Raw genomic sequence first — 19,881 nt, 5'->3', positions numbered from 1 at the left:
ATACTACATAAAATGTGATGCAACTTTAATAATATAAGTTAAAAAAGAAACTGAATACCCTCTTTTGCGTTTACAACTTTATTTTGAAAGACAATTTCCCAGCATTGTCTGAACCATGAAATCACGCTTGACTGTAAGCGAAGGACAAACTCCCTGATTGGACGAACGGTGGTGACGTAAGGTGTGAGAAACCACTCGGGAATTATTATTAGCATTATTTTGTTTTTCAACTGAACAGTTGTTCTAATACACCAGAAAAACTCACATAAAAATCAGTGATTTTATTCTAATTGAATTAATAAAAATAAAACGGAAACATTCCGGAAACACTCCCATGACGTCACCTTCCACATCCGGGTCACGTTCTCCTCATGCTGTAGCAAGCAAGCATGGCGCCGAAAAACAAGCACCGTAAGAAATCCAAAGGGGGCTATAAGGTGTCCTTTCAGCCGGCTAAAGACGACATGGAGGACGAAAACAGCGGTGGGGAGGAGGAGGAAGGTCCCGCGGAGGGGGGAGGTAAAGACAAGGGGAAGAAAGGAGAGGAAGAAGAGTTTAACCTGGACGAGGTTCTCCGGCTGGGAGGAACACAGGTGAGTTTACCAGGAGAAATCCGTAATATGTTGTAAATAACAGTTGTTAAAATACCATTTACGGAGGTAATTTAACCTTACTGAAGCACCATTTTAATATAGTATTATTGTTTTCTGCTTCTTTATACTCATACCCTACATCTCAGGGGGAAAAGTGTACGTTTCTCTGCACTGACAGCATTAGTTACATACATCAGAGGTGGAATAAGTACTGTTGAGTAAAAGCAGAAGTACTCAGATCTTGTACTTGAGTAAAGTAGAAGTACTCAGATCTTGTACTTGAGTAAAGTAGAAGTACTCAGGTCTTGTACTTGAGTAAAGTAGAAGTACTCAGGTCTTTTACTTGAGTAAAGTATAAGTACTCAGATCTTGTACTTGAGTAAAGTAGAAGTACTCAGGTCTTGTACTTGAGTAAAGTAGAAGTACTCAGGTCTTGTACTTGAGTAAAGTAGAAGTACTTAGGTCTTGTACTTGAGTAAAGTAGAAGTACTCAGGTCTTGTACTTGAGTAAAGTAGAAGTACTCAGATCTTGTACTAGAGTAAAGTAGAAGTACCAGAGTGTAGGAATACTCTGTCACAGTAAAAGTATTCTAAATGTTCCTCCAGTGAAAGTAGAAAGTACTCTCCTCTAAATGTACTTAAAGTAGCGACAGTAAAAGTAGTCATTGTCTGATTGGTCCATTTCAGAATAATATCTCTGATATGTTTTATAATGATTGATCATTAAAGTGTTCTCAGAGCTGGTAAAGGTGCAGCTAGTTTGAATGGCTTTGTATACTGCAGGGTAGCTGCTGGATTTACTGCAGGTGAACTACAGTCTGATTTAAGGGAGATTATATTTACCATCATTAATCCAGATCTGCCTAGCAACTAAAGGGATTAAATAAATGTAGTGGAGTGAAAGTACACTGTTTACCTCTGAACTGTAGTGGATTAGAAGTACACAGTAGCATAAAATGGAAATACTTAAGTAAAGTACAAGTATCTCAAAATTGTACTTAAGTTCAGTGCTTCAGTAAATCTACTTAGTTACTTTACACTATTTATGAAGTGATTTTTAAAGTATCCAGACACTACGCTGAAGTCATTACTTATTTATATTATATATATTTATGACTTTTCTTCTTCTCTTGTTCGTCTGTAGGCTGACTACATCCTGCTCGCCGGCCTGAATGACAACGACAACGAGCTGGTGGACGGAGGAAAGAAAGGAGCGATCGACGACCTGGAGGAGGGCGAGCTCGAGAAGTTCATCGCCAAACTCGGCATCCGATCTATCGAAGGACTGCAGGTCATCCCCGACGAGCCGGAGGAAGTTGCTGAAGAGACGGAGATTAAAGAGAGTGTAGATATTAAAGAGAGTAAAAAGGCCAAAGAGAAGGAGGTTGCTGCGGAGGAACAAACATCCAGCGCGCTGCCAAAAGTGGAACCCATACAGAAAGAGAAGAAGGTTAAAGAACCCAAGAAAAAGAAGCAGAACGTGAATGTGTTTGAATTCCAGCCGAGGAAAATCCTGCTCATCAAACCCGGGGGGAAGTGGTTCGACCTGGAGTACACCACCGAGGGCTCGGCGTCCCCGCAGGATCCGTCGCTGGTCTCCCAGTACAAGGCGCTGGCCGTGCAGCTGTATGAGGCGGACGTGGCGCTCTACAAGAGCAAGAAGAACCTGCAGAAAGGAGCCAACTCCAACTGGATGAAGACGGTCGTGTCCTCCGGCGTGCTGGCGGACAGGATGGCAGCCATGACGGTGCTGATCCAGGATGCGCCAGTGCACACGCTGGAGCACGTGGAGAACCTGGTGGCCATGGTGAAGAAGAAGGGCAGCCGGCGGATGGGCCTGATGGCGCTGGACACTCTGCGGGAGCTGCTGCTCTCCGACCTGCTGCCGGAGAACAGGAAGCTCCGAGCCTTCGCCGAGCACCCGTTCGACCAGCTGGAGGAGAAGGCGAGCGGCAACCGGGATGCCCGCGACCGCCGCCTCATCCTCTGGTACTTTGAGCACCACCTGAGGCACCACGTGGCAGAGTTTGTGGCAGCGCTGGACACTGTGGCTCACGACACGGTGGCGGCCACCAAAGCGAAGGCACTGGCGACGGCGCACGAGATGTTGTGCAGCCGGCCGGAGCAGGAGCGGGCGCTGCTGATGCAGGTCGTCAACAAGCTGGGCGACCCCGAGTACAAGACGGCGGCGAAGGCGTCCTACCTGCTGGAGTCGCTGCTGCACAAACACCCCAACATGAAGGCGGTGGTGAGCTGCGAGGTGGAGCGCCTCATGTTCCGGCCCAACATCAGCCCCAAGGCGCAGTACTACGCCGTATGCTTCCTCAGCCAGGTGATGCTCAGCCACGACGAGTCCGACCTCGCCGCCAAGCTCATCACCATCTACTTCTCCTTCTTCCGCGCCTGCGTGAAGAAGAAGGACATCGAGTCCAAGATGCTGAGCGTCCTGCTGTCGGGCGTGAACCGGGCGTATCCCTACGCCGGCACCGGGGACGAGAAGGTGAAGGAGCAGCTGGACACGCTGTTCAAAGTCGTACACCTGGTGAAGTTCAACACAGCCGTGCAGGCGCTCATGCTGCTCTTCCAGGTGATGGACTCGCAGCAGAGCATCTCAGACCGCTACTACGTCGCTCTGTACAGGTAAACATGACCTCACATTTCATTTAGCTGATGCTTTCGTCCCAAGCTACTTACAATGAGTGCAATGGAGCATTAAATACACTCAAACAGCAACAAACCTGCAAGTATAAAGCCTTAAGTGGTAAGTCCCGCCCCCTTGAATATAGACTGACCAATCAGAGCATAGGATGCTGTGTCGAGCGTGCGTTAATGAAAACTAACTAAAAGGTGATAAAAGCACTTTAATGTGAAGTCATCATTCAATCATGAAGGCTAACATCAGGGGTTAAATGATTGCAGAAATGTAAATAAATGAATATTAAATGTAAGAATAAGTTCTAAAAACAGACATTTTATAACCAGAGCTGCTGATATTTAGTCTGTTTTATTCAGTTTCTTTCCTCTGTTTACAAAAACTCAATATATCGAAGAATAAGAACGACAGAACAGATGAAATGAATAATGTTTGACTCCTCTTCCTCCTCTCCTGATTCCTTTTCCTCTTCTTCTTCCTCCTCTTCCTTCTCCTTCCTCCTCCTCCTCCTCCTCCTCCTCCTCAGGAAGCTGATGGACCCCGGCCTCTCCTCCTCCTCTCGTCACAGCATGTTCCTGAACCTCCTCTATAAATCCCTGAAGGCGGACATCGTGCTCCGCCGGGTCAAAGCCTTCGTTAAGCGGCTGCTGCAGGTCAGTGCCGAGCAGAGCGCCTCTTTCGCCTGCGGGGCGCTCTTCCTCGTGTCCGAAGTGATGAAGAGCAAGCCGGCGCTGAAGATCCTGCTGCTGGAGGACGGGGTGAGAGGACGACTAAACACTCAGACGTCAGGTCAGCGTCTCCGGTTCGTCCGCTTTACTGACTGTTCATCTTTGTGTTCCCTCAGGACGGCGAGGAGGAGGCGTTCAAAGACCTCGCTGAGGAGGATGAAGATGAAGAGGAGCGCTTTGTGGACGCAGACAAACAGGAGGAAGAGCGAGTGCAGAGCCACAGGAGGCAAAGCCACAGGAGGCAAAGCCCAGTGCATCATGGGTACATCACCAGAACCTGGAAGGTGTGTAAGATTTAGGATTAGGTTGTTGTTGTTGTTGTTGTTGTTGTTGTTGTTGTTTGTTCAGTAGCATTTCTTTAAAGGGGCCCTATCATGCTTTTCACCCTCTGTCTGAAACCAGAGCCCAGTCTGCTCTGTTTGGTTAGCTGGCCGGCTCTGTTGTGATTTGTCAACCCACTTTAAGATGCCCCGCCCCTTATCCTATAATGTGTTGGAGCGCTAGCCAATAGTTCCATAGTGATGTCACTGTGTTGTTGGAAGTCAACAAAGAAGTCCAAATTCTAAAATTCTATATTTGGGCTGTGGTTTCTTGGATGCGTGTTCTTCTTTAATATTGATTTATGTCTGCAGGAGGAAAGAGGCAGCAGAGCTATGACCCGCTGCACAGAAACCCGTTGTTCTGCGGCGCCGACCACACAACGCTGTGGGAGCTGCAGAGGGTGAGGAACGGTTAAAGGAACTGCATCCTTTAACCGTTTAAATATTGAACAGCGATGTGTGGCTTTAAAATGACCGTTGGTTTTAGGGTGACTCCTTGTGGCTTAATTAGGTGCAAAGGTCATACAGCTTCTCAAGTGGTTTCTGAATCTGTCAGCAGAGATTTCCTCCTTTTTTTGTTTTTAAACGCATCTAAACCTTCCTTTTCTTGAACGCTCCTCTCTTCGTCTCTCTGCAGCTCGCCGCTCACTTCCACCCCTCAGTGTCGCTGTTTGCAAAAACCATCCTGGAGGTAAAACACTTAAAGTCTACATCTGTTCACATTTAGATCTTCTTCCTCTTCCTCTCTTGTGAATAAGTATTTCCTTTCTAAATCATTTCGCCGTTGTTTCCTCAGGGCGGGTCCATCCTGTACTCCGGGGATCCTCTGCAGGACTTCACTCTGACCCGGTTCCTCGATCGCTTCGTCTTCAGAAACCCAAAACAGATGAAGGGAAAACGTAATGAAACACACTCTACTTGAGTTTCTATCCTTAAAAAGCACAACACACATGCAGATTAAAAAGCATCGAAGCAGACAAACTCATTATTTAAATAGTTTATGGTCAGAATTAACCCGATTTGTATATTTTGTATTTCTCAGAACACACAGACTCTTCGGCGCTGACGCCCAGACAGAGGTTCCCTCTCAAATCTGTACCAGGTGAGTTTCAGAAACACCATTTTCTTCTTGTTCTTGGATGTGTGTGTTGCGTAAATGTGTTGTTTATCACATCAGCAGTTGTCTGTAGTTCATTTAGTTTTGTATTTAAATGAACCTGTTCTCCTTTTCCTCTGACAGTGAACTGTGAGGAGTTCCTGACTAAAGACGAGAGTCTGATCCCCGTCGATCAGATCTTCTTCCACCGGTGAGTTAGGAACAACTTCTAACCAAATTATTGAAGCTTTTATTTCTCTAACTGCATTCAGCTGAACAGTGTCCTAATTCTATAAGTATAACATAAATAAATGGATAAAAGCTGCCAATAAAAATGCATATTATCTCATAAGAATCATTAAGATCTAAGCTGAACCTCATGCAGGTTTTTCATTTATTAAACAGTTTATTTCACTTTTAAAACACCGAAACAAAAGCGTAAAAATAAAGAATGAACTCGCATCTAAAGGGATAAATAAAAATGACAATAAACTCTAAAATAAAAGAACCCTCAATAATCTCTCCCTCTCCCGCATTGAGTTTTAGTCAGAGTATTTAACCGTATTTTTGACGTATTTATTTTGTTTTTGTTCCGCAGCTTCTTCAGGAAGCGTCATCAGGAGAAGCAGCTGAAGGTCCGCCGGCCTCGAGGAGACGGAGACAACGAGAGCGTGGAGGACGTGGACGACGAGGAGTTTGAGAAAATGCTCGGTGAGACCAAACACTATATATATCTATGTATCGCATTACAAATAGAGTAATGTTTTTAATTCAAATATTTAAGAACAACTTCATTAAAGAAAGATATGAAGCTGAAAATGATTCAGTTTTTTGTACTGATCCAACTTTTTATTTAATATATTTAAATGTGTTTTTTTTCAGGAACTCTTTATGTATTTAATCTTTTGTGTGTATATTTGAGTCTAGTTATTTTTTTGTTTGAACAGACTCCTGCGAGCCAGACTCGTACTTCACGGACATGGCCGACGATGATCTGGACTTTGCAGGGTGAGCACTTTATCATTCATTAATATTAATCAGTCAACTGACCTACATCTATTTTTATCAACATGCACAGTACTGCAGGATTAGCGCTTTAAGGTGCCGTTAGTATTTATGATCTGAAGCTGGAATGCTTTTTACCTCAACCACAGAAACCCCAATTATTTCAATCATTTATTTCTTATTTATTTTTGATTCTATTTTTTAATGCTATATCTTATAAACATACCCCATTACAACACACACACACACACACACACACACACACACACACACACACACACACACACACACACACACACACACACACACACACACACACACACACACACACACACACACACAAGTTTAGTTAGCCTTTAACAGATGTATAATAGCAGATAACTAAAAAGGCAAACATTAAGAAATAAAGTGTGTGATCACTTCTCTGCTGTGTTTAATTTGAGGGACTGAGTTAATGTTTCCCCTCTCTGATCAGTAATGTGAAGGCTAAGAAGAAGAAGAAGAAGGAAGGGGAGGCGTCGGACTCGGACGAGTCGGACGTGGACCTGGACGATGAGGAGGTGTCTCTGGGCAGCATGGACGAGGAAGACTTCGGAGACGAGCTGGAGGAAGAGGGGGGCATGTTTATGGATCCCGACGGGGAGGAAGACGAGGATGATGAAGAAGGTGAGGCAACATGTCTGGTAGGGGATGTGAATTCCATTTCTGGGTGCGAGAAAATGTGATTAAAGAGTCAGAGAATAGAATGTCAAGAAATTGAGATAAAAAAAAAGGTTAAGTTTGTAATTTTTTTTGAGAACATTTAAGAAAAGGACGGAGTTTAGTTTGTCAAATCTCTGAAAAATGAGTTTAGTGTTTAAAAATATCAAAAGAATGTCAAAGTATGTCGGAAATTACAAAAAGCCTTCTTTGAAAATAAAGGTCATGTGTCGAAAAAAAGGAGGGATGATAAATCAGCGTAGTATGTCTAACATTTCAAAATAAAATCAGTAAAGTATTTCATAAGAGTTGAAAAAAGGGACGTATTAAAGTATATTGTACATTTTGAGAGAAAAAAGGTCAGTGTAGTATGATGATGTCATAATAAAATATAGTATAGTGTGCGGCACAAAAACCATCTTAGTGTAGTTTGCTGCCAGAAAATGTGAAAAACACTCAATAGTATTTAATAAAAACTACAAACACATAAATTAAAAATCTTCCATTCTTATTTATGTGTTTGCTTCTTTGTCTTCTCTTCAGTTCCAGAGCTGGAGGATGATCCATTCGGTGGTGAGTACAACCCTACAAACACATCTGTCACAGCTGCCTTACCAGTCTTACATTTCTGAATGAATAATGAGACGGTCTTCCTCTCTGCAGTTTCAGACGATGAGATGGAAGTTCCTGACATCACCCCTCGCACCAAGAAGGGGAAGAGGAAATCCTCCGAGGAGCCCGACTTCTCTTTAGGTTAGTTAACTCAGATTGAATATACTGATTAATGCTAAATATATCTTACCTTCAGTGGACGTGAATTCACCTGCTTTTGTTTTTGAATCTGATGTTCAAGATGCTTTTATTAAAATCTAAGGTCATTTTTTACTCCTTTCAGGTCCGAAGCAAGGGAAGAAGAAGGGAAGGAAAGACACAGCCATGTTTGCGTCTGCAGAAGAGGTTCGTTTGTTGTGTTGCATATAAATGAAAAGACTCATTTTATTAAATTAAATATGCGTTTTAATGACTCGATCCTTTTCCCAGTTTGGCTCCCTGCTGGACGAGAACACCGGCTCCAAGTTCGACAACATCGGGCTCAACGCGATGGCCAACACCGACAAAGCAGGTAAGAACACCTGAGAGAAACCAGCTCTAACGTCACCAGGAGAGCTCTAACTTTAACTCGTTTATTCCTTATGTAGTTTCTAAATACTCAGGGATTGAATTGAACAGTGCAACTGCATATATGACAATGATTCTCTATAACATAGCAACAGGAAAAAGGACGATATGAGGGTCTTTTTTTATCCACTGAGCTGGATGCCAGCCAGATTTATTAACTTCTCCACAGAGAAACAGATCAGTCAGCTTTCAACATTTTATAAATGATCTGGACTTCAGTCTGACACAGAAGAAGGTCATTTGATGCAATTAAATATTAAAAATGCCAGGTAAAAATAGAATGACAGGGAACAAGAACCACTGTGTTGGGACTTCAAATCTCCTCAATAAAAAGCTTAAAGTAGAGCAACGTAAAGAGAGTTTGTGCTCATTCAAAGGTAGTTTATCATAGCTTTAGTGCACATTTCTGCTCCATGCGCCCTCCTTTGTAAATTAGCATAACGCTCCACATAAGTAGAGTGTCTTGTCCTATTTTATTAGACTTTATTTATGTTACTTATTCTTATGGGTCTCTGAATGCACCCCTTATACCAAAGCAAATTCTTCTTATGTAAACCCACTTGGCATTAAAACAGATTCTGATGTAGGCTTGAAAAACAGTCGATGTTTTCCTGGCACAAAAGTGGAAAAGTTAAAAATAAAACATCAGCAGAAAAATGATTCATTGGTGCATCCCTACTTTAAACATGTGCATAAATATTAGATCTTAGTCACACTTGATCTATAAAACCAGAGACGTTGAGTTTCCTGTCTGTTCTGACTTCCTGTCTCCCCCAGGCCAGAAGCAGCTGAAGTGGGAGGCTAACCGAGACGACTGGATGCAGGGCCGCGACGCCAAGACGATGCGGAAGAAGAAGACCATGTTCAACAAGAGGAAGGCTTTCGGGCGACCCAGGGCGGGAGGGAAGACCTTCGGGAAGAGGAAGAAGTAGCAGCTGCCGTGTGATAGTGGAGGTTTTTATTGAGGGACATGTTCAGTCCTGTTCGACCGACCAGGCGGCGAGGTCTTTCTCCCGGACGCCGTGGACCCCCGCCCACTCGTTGGACTGGTAGTAAACTGGGAGGAAACAGAGGAGCGTTAACCGAGCGGAGGAGCAGCCCTGTTTGTGTTTTTGTAAAGATAAAGGACCTTGTTTGTTTAACAGATTTCATGTTCATCTACAGGAATACGAGTTATTTTGTAAAGTAAAGAGCCCATATTTTCAGTTCTGATTCATTAAACTTTTAAATGGGTATCTGTCTTTTCTCCATCTATGAGGCGGCAATCATATGCTGCACCTGTCCACCGAGCTGTAGTAGGTTGGAAATGAAAGTCATAGCACAGCATGAACTGGGTACGTTTACACAAACAAGGGATTTGATTTGGTGTCTGGTGGTGAACTAGTATAGTATGCCATCTAAAGATAAAAAGTAATTGTACAAAAGTCAAAGTATGGCAAAACAAATAATCCTAGAACAGTATTTAGTATGAAAAACAATTGGTATTAACAAAAATAAGTCCCAGTATAGTATAGTAAATTACAGCACATAATACGTGTTAAACTGTTTGAAAACTCAAAATCTTTGACCGCTCACCTTCCAGAATGGACGGTAACTTCCTGTTCATGGTGCTCCTGAAATCTGTAAGTTTGGGAAGTAAAACTGATTATTTTTAGCCAGTAACCCAACACAGCTTTCAGTTTAAGTAAGTAGTCTACGTGCGATTACCTTGACTGTCGTTCATCTTGTGAAAGAGGCCGTACGCCCCGAAGAAGCCCAGCAGCTCCACCACGATCACTCCCTTCATCAGCTTCTTAGCCAGAGGAGCCAGCGACGTTGGGTTGGGAGACATCTGGAGAGGAAACACAGAAACACATGACGTGGAGGCTGGTAAAAAAGACTATCAATAGAGAAAAGTGCTCACTTCATAAGAACAGTCACACAATCAGAGTCCTTTGTTTCCTCCCACAGAGGGGAACATTTACATTGTAACACCAACAGTAAAAGAGCCAAGAATACCCAAAGTATCAGTAACTGTATTTCATCTAGCATGCATATTAAGTACTATGATAGCATAAATATAATACAATACAGAATAGAAACAGCTCTTAGTTCCAATAAAATCTGGAATATTTTGTAAATGAAGTTTAACCATCTTCCACATAAGACAAATTAAATGTTTTTTATCTACCAAACACCCAAATTACGTGCATTATTTATAATATTTAGCCATGTATTTTAACTTGCAATAATTCTAACTTGGTTTCAAATGTTTGGGTCTCTTTCTTTTTTCTAAATCACATTTAATTCACTTTAACAGCTGGGGTCAGCCTTGTATTTATACATTATAATTATCCCCCAGTGCCTCCCTTTCATTGCTTTTATTAACTGTTAATCCTATTTGTTGCATTTGGGAAGATAATGACAATACTGTATTTGCTTTTAGTCTTGGTCAGACGAAAACTCCTTAGCGTCTAGGGAAGTTACATGTTACAAACAAAACATACTTTAAGCTAATTTTGCTGCTGGTGTTTCTGTGGTTTTACTAATGACTTAAACTAGTATCAAATATACTTCCATGCATGCATAGAGAAATAGTCTTCCATCCATTTCCCATCATAACTTTCACCTCGACATGATAAACAAAGACATCACTAGCTAGCTTCCTAGCCTGTAGCTAATTTTAGCTTGTTTCATAGCCTTCATAAATGAACCCAAATGACCCCTTTTGACCTCGTTTTTACGTCCTATTACTCTTAAATAAAATCACATTCAGATTCGACACAGAGAGAAGTACTTTGTAAGTCTCAATATATTATATTATACTTTAAAAGTTGTTAAAATACCGTGAAATGTTGGCAGGTGTCCTTGAGTTGTGCAATAGAAGCTAACTGCTGCTACTTTCCAAGTACGGAAGCTCGGTTGGTATAAACAACAGAAGCGCGATTTATAAAAGAAGTCCAATCTCCTTTGTGGTCTTAATGCTGACATTATAATTATTTGTAATAGCCAATGCACACTGGGATAGTAATAATAATCGCCTTATCTATGTAAAATTACAGGAATAAAAAGTTAAACCACTAAAATATGTATATTTATGTTTTTTAAAGCAATTCATTCAGTTCAAAACTCGAAAAAATGCATATAGAACTGATTTATTGTACACAATTCTATTACTTATTTAAGTAGTCTGTAACTCTGTCCCAAAATTGGTAAACGTATATAAATATTATTGGTTTTATTTGGTTGTAGTTGCAGGAGCTTACCAGTAAGTGACATGCATGTGCAACAAAACCAGGAACAAAACACAGCTGCTGAAATGAGATACACAGATGTACCTGGGAAAAGTTAACAGTTAAAATACTGGGATAGTTTTTGGTTAGTGGGATAAGAAAACAAGCCTCCATCCTGAAAAATCAACTGAAAAAAGCTGAGTAAAAGTAAAAATATAAACTATAGGCTTTAAGAGCACCAAGCTGGCATTACACAATAAAGGGTTCACAATTTAATTAATGGAAATAATACAACAAATTAGATATATATTGCAATTTTTCAAAGGTTATTATAGGAAAACCTAAGAAAAAAAGGTCATTTTTAGGGAACATATCAGCAAATCAGTTCTAAGTAAAATGTATTTACTTTTTTTGCAGGGTTTTATCATTTGAATCAGTTAAACACACTCAAAAATGCGTTTAGCTGATTAAATAGCCTACTTTTATTTGAAGCTTGACTTCTCCTGGAGTATTTTATAGTTACTTAACCTAGGTTAAACATCTAAATACCTAAATACTTCTCCTTACTCTAGCTATTTGTATATATGTGAGAAATGGGACTCGAGGAACGCCTTAAATCTGTTGTATTTCCAGATTTTTTATAAATGTAAAACACTTCATTTCTTAGGTGAAAATCAAATATACCTGCAGTTGCTTTTCAATGACTAACTCGTATTGTAGGCATATTTCTAAAGTGCTTCCCTACGTTTCTGCAGCACCTCTCACAGATATATCAAGCTTTTATTCTCCTGCTGACAGTCCCAGGGCGGGGGACAAAAGGTGAAAATATGTGGATTTGTTTGAGGTGCACACAGGGAGGACAGGTTGTGTGTGTGCAGAGAGCATGGTGGTCCTGGCTGTGTGTGTGTACCGTGTGTGTGTCGCCTTTTCAAATTCAGCAGCAGGTAAATACACACCGTCAGAAACACACACAGTAAAGACTGCAGTGAGGAGGAGGAGGAGGAGGAAGATCCCACAGAAACTCTGCTTGTTAACTCCTGCAGTAAAAGGCTGGAAGTCCCAGAGTTTGGGCGAGATTTCTGTTCAATTCTTACTAATTTAGGATGATTGAAAGATGGTATTGCAAATTAGGAGCATTAAAAACAGCATTCACTGCAGCAGAGACACATTTTAGGGTCATTTGGGAGTCATTTCTGGGAAAAAGAGGACCTTTAACTGCATTAAAGACAAGCTAGGTAGGTTTATAAAAAGTGAAAGCTAATTTGGACTCATTTTTGTTCGTTTTTCACAACTTTAGTGTTCAATGACGTTCAAGATCTGCAGAAGCAATCAGCATGTACTGCCGCAGAAATGTATTTGTGGTGATCGGGGGGGCCTTTCTGGAATATCTACTTGCAGTAAGTAGACACAGGCAGTAAAGGTTGAAAAGAAAGTAGTCCATTTGGCCTGATTTGGGTTCATTTGAAAGGAATTTGCATTATATTTTTGATGATTTTAAATTTATTTTGGGGTGATTTTGGTTCATTAAATCACTGAAGTATTCCCGATCGAGAAATGTGACGAGGCATGTGGATGATTAATGTCAAAGAGGACCAAAAACTTCCATTTCCGTTGTTTTTTTGGCTCAAAACACACAAGAAATATCCTTAAAAACGGATGAAAACATGCAGGTATTCTCCGGTATTCTCTTACTTTTGAAAGTTTGAATACATTCTACTTCTGCACAAAAATTGGCAGATCTTTTATTATATGTTAATGAGAATTGCTTTATCTTTGACTGAAATGGTTAAATGGCTTCTTTTGAATACTTCTTTCTGATCTATAGCACATTAGCATGTAATCTTTAATCACATAACTTTAAAAGTATTGTATTTTATGCACATTAAAGCATATTTAAGACTAGATCAGATGCTTTGTTATACTTTATTAATCCCAACTTGAACAGTTGTTTCATAACATCATTTAAAACAGGAATTGCACATGAATAATAAATAAGAAACAATCATAAACCGTAAATAAAAAGTCTCTTTACCCAATAATTTACAGAGAAACCACTTAATTTTCTTAATTGCTTTAGGTGTGTAAACGAGATAAAAGTGACGTCATTATTTAACGTCACCTCTCTGTGAGGCCACGGGGCGGGAGTCTCGTGCCGAGGTGTTGATGGAATATATTCAAAATCAGCGTGTGAGCTCGAGGAGGAAATGAAGGCAGCTGATTGGATGCTGCAGGCTCCGCGAGCACAGGTGTCAGAGAGAGAGAGTCCCTCACTGAGCAGGAATCAGACACCGGTCACTCTGCCAGTCTCTACCCGGGTATGAGGAGCCTTCCGCGGTCATAGACATCCAGGATACACCGGATAAAGGAACCGTTTTTGCCGCTTTATTTGGGTTTTGTTTTCCGGTTGGATGTTGGAGTAATGCTGAGCGCCGTTAAGATGGAGGATCATCCGGAGTGGAGCGGGAGCAGCTACTACGCAGAGGCCGAGGTCAGTGCACTCTGTCCCGGGTAAAGTCAGAGCGGAGCCCCGCTGATCATCCACCACGATATACCCTTAAAACTGTCTGGAATATTATAAATAGATAAACACCTTAATTAACTTTAGGGGGGTTTCGACAAAACACTCACAATTGTAGACACATTTATCACCGATTTATCGAATAATGGCAGATAATTGAAATAATATCAGCCCTAAAAGTGAGAGAATCCTATGATTGTTTAACCGAGCTGTGTCCCTTTGGGTGGAATATATTAAATATAAAAACCTCTAAATTAACTTTATAGGGTTTTACTAAATAAATAAACATTCTTTTTTTATAGCAAACAATTAATCAATTAATGAACATATAATGGAAATACTTTTCAGCTTTATAGAAATAGATCATAAATCTGAATAATATTGTTTCATTATTTGCATCGCTGTGTTTTGTTGGTTTGGTTGTACAGGTGTTAATAGAAATAGATCTTATTGGACACAATGGGAGTTTGACTAAAGAAATAAGCATGTATGGGCGTATTTATTATTATTATTATAACCAAAGAAAATACGATTTTTAATTATTATTGTACAATTGCAATAACACATATGTTGTAAAGGCTATTTGTCTACTTGGTAAATCTTTCCTAGTATTTAAAATAATTAAATTCATTTGATTTATTTTACATTTAACAACTATTCTGCAGCAAAAAGGGAAATTAGATCGTTTAAAATGTCCAGAAATAACCCTGAATATAAATATAACCTGTTCTTTCTTTAATTAACTTTAATTGAAGCTAATATTTGTTCATTCCCAGCTACAAATGTTGATTTTTAATTGTATTTTTACCATTCTTGAGACCGGCCTAATGCTTATTAATTCCAGTGCAGGCTGACAGTGGATACTATGGATAAGAAAGCAGTGGTTTCTTGTGGAAACGAGCAAAAATAAAGTGAATTCTCAACTGTTTGCTATATATTATATACGGTTTAAATGTTTAATGACTTTTGTTAAAGCGACATAGACATATTAGGGCATGTAGAGTCTCAACTGGAGTCTGACAAAAGGTATTAAATGACTACGGCCTAGACTACACCAATACTGAGCAAATAGACTTGTCCTTGGCCTTAATTATAGCAGTCAATAATATATAAATAATAACAACAGATCAGGTTCTGAATTCATATCTCCATTTATTTAGGAAGGACGGGAATTCAAGCTTTAGGCCCAAAAAAAGGGGGTAAAACAAATATTACAGGCCTGTGTTTTCTCCGGCATGTTTCCTGATGAGAAATAGGATTTTTAGCCTTATTGATTATAAAATAACATTCAAGTAAAAGTTGATTTTAAGTTAGGGTTTAGTAATTGTCTTTGTCAAGAGAATCAACTTGTAAAAAATGCTGAATTTAAATTAAAAATGCAGACAAACCGAGGAGAGCTTTGGCCCATATGTCATTAGCTGTTGCCATTAATATGCCTGTTATTAATATATCACACAGCTCAAATTCAATATGTATTTCTGGGGGTTTTATGTTCATTATGTGATCAATTACAAGCATGTTTATTTAGTGTGGTGATTATCAGGCGGATATAATTATAGCTTTATAACTCAGAGAAACCTGGTAATTAAAAACATGAGCCTGTCTTACAATGCATTAACCAATTAGTGTATGCATTGTAAGAGAGGCACATTTTAATTATAATTAAAAAAGCATTTTCACAATATCAGATCTGAAGTCTAAAATATATGTTGTTGGACATAAAAAAAGGCCATGCTTCACATTATGATGGCATTTTGGGAACATTTTGGAGATTCTATACAAAATAAAAGACTCTTTTAATCAACAAATAATGAAGAACAAGGTATTTGAAGCCTCATCATGTATTCTATTTATAAATGTGAGGGGGAAACCCAATGATTTTGTGTAATTATTTGCATTAGTGTGTTTTTTGGATTGTTTTTCTAACTTTCTGTAATTAATTTAACCAAAATGCACCTTGTTTTTTTATATTTAGCCTAAACACATTTAGATGTATCATTGTCCGACGATAAATAAACATAAATGTGGTTTTAATATCCTTATTACGTCTCTGTGTTTCAGTGTTACTCCGCAGCAGGAAACATGAACTCAATGAGCAGCTACATGAACGCGCCTGGCATGACCGGTAGCGCCCACATGAACGCGCATTACATGAACCCGGTGGGGGTGAACCCATCCGCTGTGCCTCCCGGTCTCTCTCATCCCACCACCGGGTCCGGTACTGGGATGATACCGGGCCTGAGCTCCGCGCTGCAGCCGAGCACAAGCGCCATCAGCGCGCCGCCGTACGGGAGCGCGCCGGGGCTGAGCACGGAGCATTATCAGGTGATTATTTTACACTAGACTCTTTATATGGGCTAATTAAATATGACTTTTTTAATGACATTATATACATTTTAGTGGGTATTTAGCATTGCTATTTTACACCAAACTTTTTAATGACATAGGCTAATTCAATGTGACTTTTTAATGACATTTCCTACATTTTAGTTTATAGTTTTTTAGCCCAGATTACACCAAATGTATACCTCATTAACTAGTTTTAATGTTAAATTATTACACTGGTTATTTTTGTATTATAGAGAGCATTATCAGCTCATTATTTTACGCTAAACATTTTATATAAGCTCATTTATTATGACTTTTTAATGAGATTTCCTAAATTTTAGTTTATTGTTTTTTCTCCCAAATGACACCAAATGTATATTCCACTATTTGAGATTTAATGTACATTTACTCAAGTACTGTACTACCTGAATATTTCCATTTTTATTACTTTATACTTCTAATCCATTACAATTTGTATATTGAAAATATTGTACTTTTACTCATTTATTTGACAAGATGAGTTGAATTGTGTACATGTAAGTCATGTTTGAATATGCTGTTGTCTTTTATAGTGAACTGTACTTAAACAAACTGAAATGTGGACTTTAATCAAATTCACTATGTCAACAGAACTGCATCAGGTTCGTTGAAAGCAATAATATTAAGTTTTATTAGGTTCAAGTTAATATCATTGCTTTCAACGAACTTAAATATGTGAAATCTGTGTTTTGTATTCATGATTTGTTATCTTCTGTGACTCTGCAGGACGGAGTCGAGGACAGTAAAATGTACCGTTTGTCGTACCGCAGCCCGGTGTACGGGCAGGTCCGGGAGCCCAAACCGTACCGGAGGAGCTACACTCACGCCAAGCCTCCGTACTCCTACATCTCCCTGATCACCATGGCCCTGCAGCAGTCCGCCTGCAAGATGCTCACCCTGAACGAGCTCTACCAGTGGATCACCGACCTGTTCCCGTTCTACCGGCAGAACCAGCAGCGGTGGCAGAACTCCATCCGCCACTCGCTCTCCTTCAACGACTGCTTCATCAAGGTGCCCCGGTTACCGGACAGACCGGGGAAGGGCTCCTTCTGGGCCCTGCACCCGGACTCCGGGAACATGTTCGAGAACGGGTGTTACCTCCGCAGGCAGAAGCGCTTCAAGACGGGGAAACAGGCCACCGGTACCGGCAAACAGTCCACCGACACCAGGGAGAAGGAGGAGTCCGGTGGAGGGAAGTCTGGTTCTGTTACTTCTGACTCCCCTCTCTCCCCCCCCACCTCCTCCTCTCCTCCGGTGACCCTCAAACCTCACCGGGAGCTCGTGCCCTGCAGCCCGGTGCAGCAGCGCGTGCCCTCCCCTCTCGTGCACACCCAGCACCTGTACCCGCTGCTCGTGCACGACGCCTCACACCTGAAACCGGACCCCATCAACCACCACTACCCTCCCCATCTCTACTCCTTCAACCACCCCTTCTCCATCAACAACCTCATGAACGAGCCGCAGCTCCACAGACTGGAGTACGGAGGCTACGGAGGCCAAATGGGGGTCAAACCGGGACCTGAGCACGGAGCTCCCCCCGACCCCAGCAGCTACTACCGGGGAGTTTACAGACCCCTCATGAACTCCTGAAATACTTTATAAAACATGAATAAAAACTTGGATTTCTACATTTGTGAGTGTGGGTTGCTAACCCAGTCTCTTAAGTCTGCGTACGACCTCACCCAGTGAACGTGGTATTTGAACCAGAAGTCACCAGGAATGTTTGGGTATCAGCTGCATGAAAAGTCGGACTCCTGCGTTTCAACTGCACACATTTCCAGAGTCGTGTTATTTGCAGACTTAAGACACTGGGTTGGAGTGTGAGATAAAAGGCTCTTAAAGTGTTGTGTTTAAGGCCTGCGGGATTTTTCATTTCATTTGTGTTTGTATATGTGCAACAGATAAAAATCTTTATATGAAAAACAGTCTTTTTATGTTTTATTTTTAGCAGAAACACAACATGCACTATTGACATAAATCTATACCTCTCATTTTTCAAGACTATGTGGGATCAGAAACACTCTGACCATCCCCAGTCAACGTGTTGCAGTCAAGCTTTACTTAAAAATATAAAAAATGACCATTGAAATTTAGTTTCAATGTCTTTACACGGTGTAAGACCTCTCAAAAAGACAGCTTTCAATACGGCAGAGTTAGAGGATAAGTACACACATTTTACTTTCAGTGAAAGCAGAATTACGTCCTGCAAATGCATCCAATAAATGTTCTAATTCTGCAGCACGGCCCATTTAAAACCAATGAAAAATAGGCTTTATTATATTATTGGATTGATGTTATAGGTGCAATAACATGGTTAAAGTTGCAGCCTTTTTTCTGCCAGGTTGTGAATTTCACCAACAATTATACCTCATGTATTATCTGCCTCTTTTAATAATACTATATTGTATTTATAAAGTGCATTGTAAAGGTACTTAAAGACACGTATATGTTATAATGCACAATACAATTAAAACACAATATTAATCACTCACTCAAAGCAGTTGGATTTGAATGTGGACAGATTGGTTTGCATTATTAATCTAAAATAAATCAAATGTGTTTTTGCAGAATTCCTACTTGAATAATTGAATTGAAATGTTGAACTTTATGTTTAAATGCAGCTGCAGCAGATGCATGTTTATCCTGTTGATGTTTGAGATAAGGTCTCTGCACATTAGCACTAAATGGTTTAATTATCAGCAGCAGGAGAGACGGATGAAGGCAGATAACAAGGAGAACAATGAGGAGGTGAAATGCTCTTAAATCACATTAACTCCGACACTCGTGATGTTTGAGTGCAGATAACAGACTTCACGGGTCAGGCAGCAAAGTAATCTGCATCTTTAACACTTCACACGTTCATTCAACACTTCAGGCGTTTATATGCACCACAACACTTCAGGAAGCCGTTTCAAAAAGTGATCCAGTCCTCAACGTGACAAAAAGAGCGTCTCTGGAGGAGTCGTTTCTAAATGTCTCCTTTAATACATATTTGATATTTCTTCTAAAAATGAAGGCAATAATCAGGACATACTTCATATTAAAACTAGAATGGAATTAGTCATAACAACTTATTTATGATAAAACTATAGAAGTACAATTAGTCAACCATTTGATTGAGATGAAAAATGTAATTCAATACATAACCAGAGTCTTCAATCCCAAAATATCTCTCGTACGTCTGCACCTGCATCATTTAATATGGAGATTGTTATATAGATCAATCAATTAATATATCAAATGCAAAGGAGGAATAACAATACAGGTTTTCTTTATAAGTTGGAAACAAAAAGAAAGTCTGAAATTGCAGGTAAAGTAAGTAAAATTACAGAAGTATTATTAGTGAAATATATTGAAGTATCAAAAGATTAAGGGCCTTTTTTGTTGTAATTTGTCCATTTTAGAGCTAGATATTACAGTACTGGAACAAATATGACATAGAGTAGGTGTTATTATGCAAAAGCTGTCAATTAAATTACTGTAAAACAAGCCACCATAAAAAGACGTTCAT

The 19,881-nt window shown here is 40.2% G+C and overlaps 3 protein-coding genes across 3 annotated transcripts; 2 read left to right on the top strand and 1 right to left on the bottom strand.

Annotated features, from left to right (window-relative positions):
- Nucleotides 1-362: 362 nt before the first annotated feature.
- cebpz (CCAAT enhancer binding protein zeta) lies at nt 363-9,513 on the top strand. Its single transcript, XM_063902472.1, is given in 18 exon segments — nt 363-593; nt 1,738-3,233; nt 3,773-4,004; nt 4,091-4,213; nt 4,216-4,258; nt 4,607-4,695; nt 4,932-4,985; nt 5,091-5,193; nt 5,337-5,396; nt 5,535-5,601; nt 5,989-6,101; nt 6,338-6,398; nt 6,871-7,061; nt 7,638-7,667; nt 7,758-7,847; nt 7,990-8,051; nt 8,136-8,217; nt 9,051-9,513. Coding segments are annotated over 18 exon segments (3,255 nt in total). The 5' UTR covers nt 363-389; the 3' UTR covers nt 9,206-9,513.
- LOC134877096 (protein CEBPZOS-like) lies at nt 8,643-11,183 on the bottom strand. The gene is made up of 4 exons (XM_063902473.1): nt 11,099-11,183; nt 9,981-10,104; nt 9,849-9,893; nt 8,643-9,330 (listed from the first exon to the last, which is right to left on the bottom strand). The coding sequence occupies exons 2-4, from the start codon at nt 10,102-10,104 to the stop codon at nt 9,248-9,250; spliced, it is 252 nt and encodes an 83-aa protein (XP_063758543.1). The 5' UTR covers nt 11,099-11,183; the 3' UTR covers nt 8,643-9,247.
- A 2,566-nt stretch (nt 11,184-13,749) lies between these two features.
- On the top strand, nt 13,750-18,266 carry LOC134877041 (hepatocyte nuclear factor 3-beta-like). Its single transcript, XM_063902393.1, has 3 exons — nt 13,750-13,973; nt 16,065-16,328; nt 17,097-18,266. Exons 1-3 carry the CDS (start codon nt 13,905-13,907, stop codon nt 17,958-17,960), a joined length of 1,197 nt encoding a protein of 398 aa, XP_063758463.1. The 5' UTR covers nt 13,750-13,904; the 3' UTR covers nt 17,961-18,266.
- The last annotated feature ends 1,615 nt before the right edge of the window (nt 18,267-19,881 follow it).

Source organism: Eleginops maclovinus, chromosome 15, assembly GCF_036324505.1.
Source record: "Eleginops maclovinus isolate JMC-PN-2008 ecotype Puerto Natales chromosome 15, JC_Emac_rtc_rv5, whole genome shotgun sequence".
In the NCBI taxonomy this organism is placed as follows: domain Eukaryota; kingdom Metazoa; phylum Chordata; class Actinopteri; order Perciformes; family Eleginopidae; genus Eleginops; species Eleginops maclovinus.
The sequence above is the reverse complement of the archived record's forward strand: the minus strand, read 5'-3'. Positions and strand labels throughout refer to the sequence as shown.

Excerpts from the sequence above, each read along its gene's own strand:
- LOC134877041 (XM_063902393.1), top strand. The coding sequence starts at position 13,905 with ATGCTGAGCGCCGTTAAGATGGAGGATCATCCGGAGTGGAGCGGGAGC. Across the intron at positions 13,974-16,064 it reads GCTACTACGCAGAGGCCGAG|TGTTACTCCGCAGCAGGAAA; the intron begins GTCAGTGCACTC and ends TCTGTGTTTCAG. Across the intron at positions 16,329-17,096 it reads TGAGCACGGAGCATTATCAG|GACGGAGTCGAGGACAGTAA; the intron begins GTGATTATTTTA and ends GTGACTCTGCAG.
- LOC134877096 (XM_063902473.1), bottom strand. The coding sequence starts at position 10,104 with ATGTCTCCCAACCCAACGTCGCTGGCTCCTCTGGCTAAGAAGCTGATG. Across the intron at positions 9,894-9,980 it reads CAAGATGAACGACAGTCAAG|ATTTCAGGAGCACCATGAAC; the intron begins GTAATCGCACGT and ends CCAAACTTACAG. Across the intron at positions 9,331-9,848 it reads GTTACCGTCCATTCTGGAAG|TTTACTACCAGTCCAACGAG; the intron begins GTGAGCGGTCAA and ends GTTTCCTCCCAG.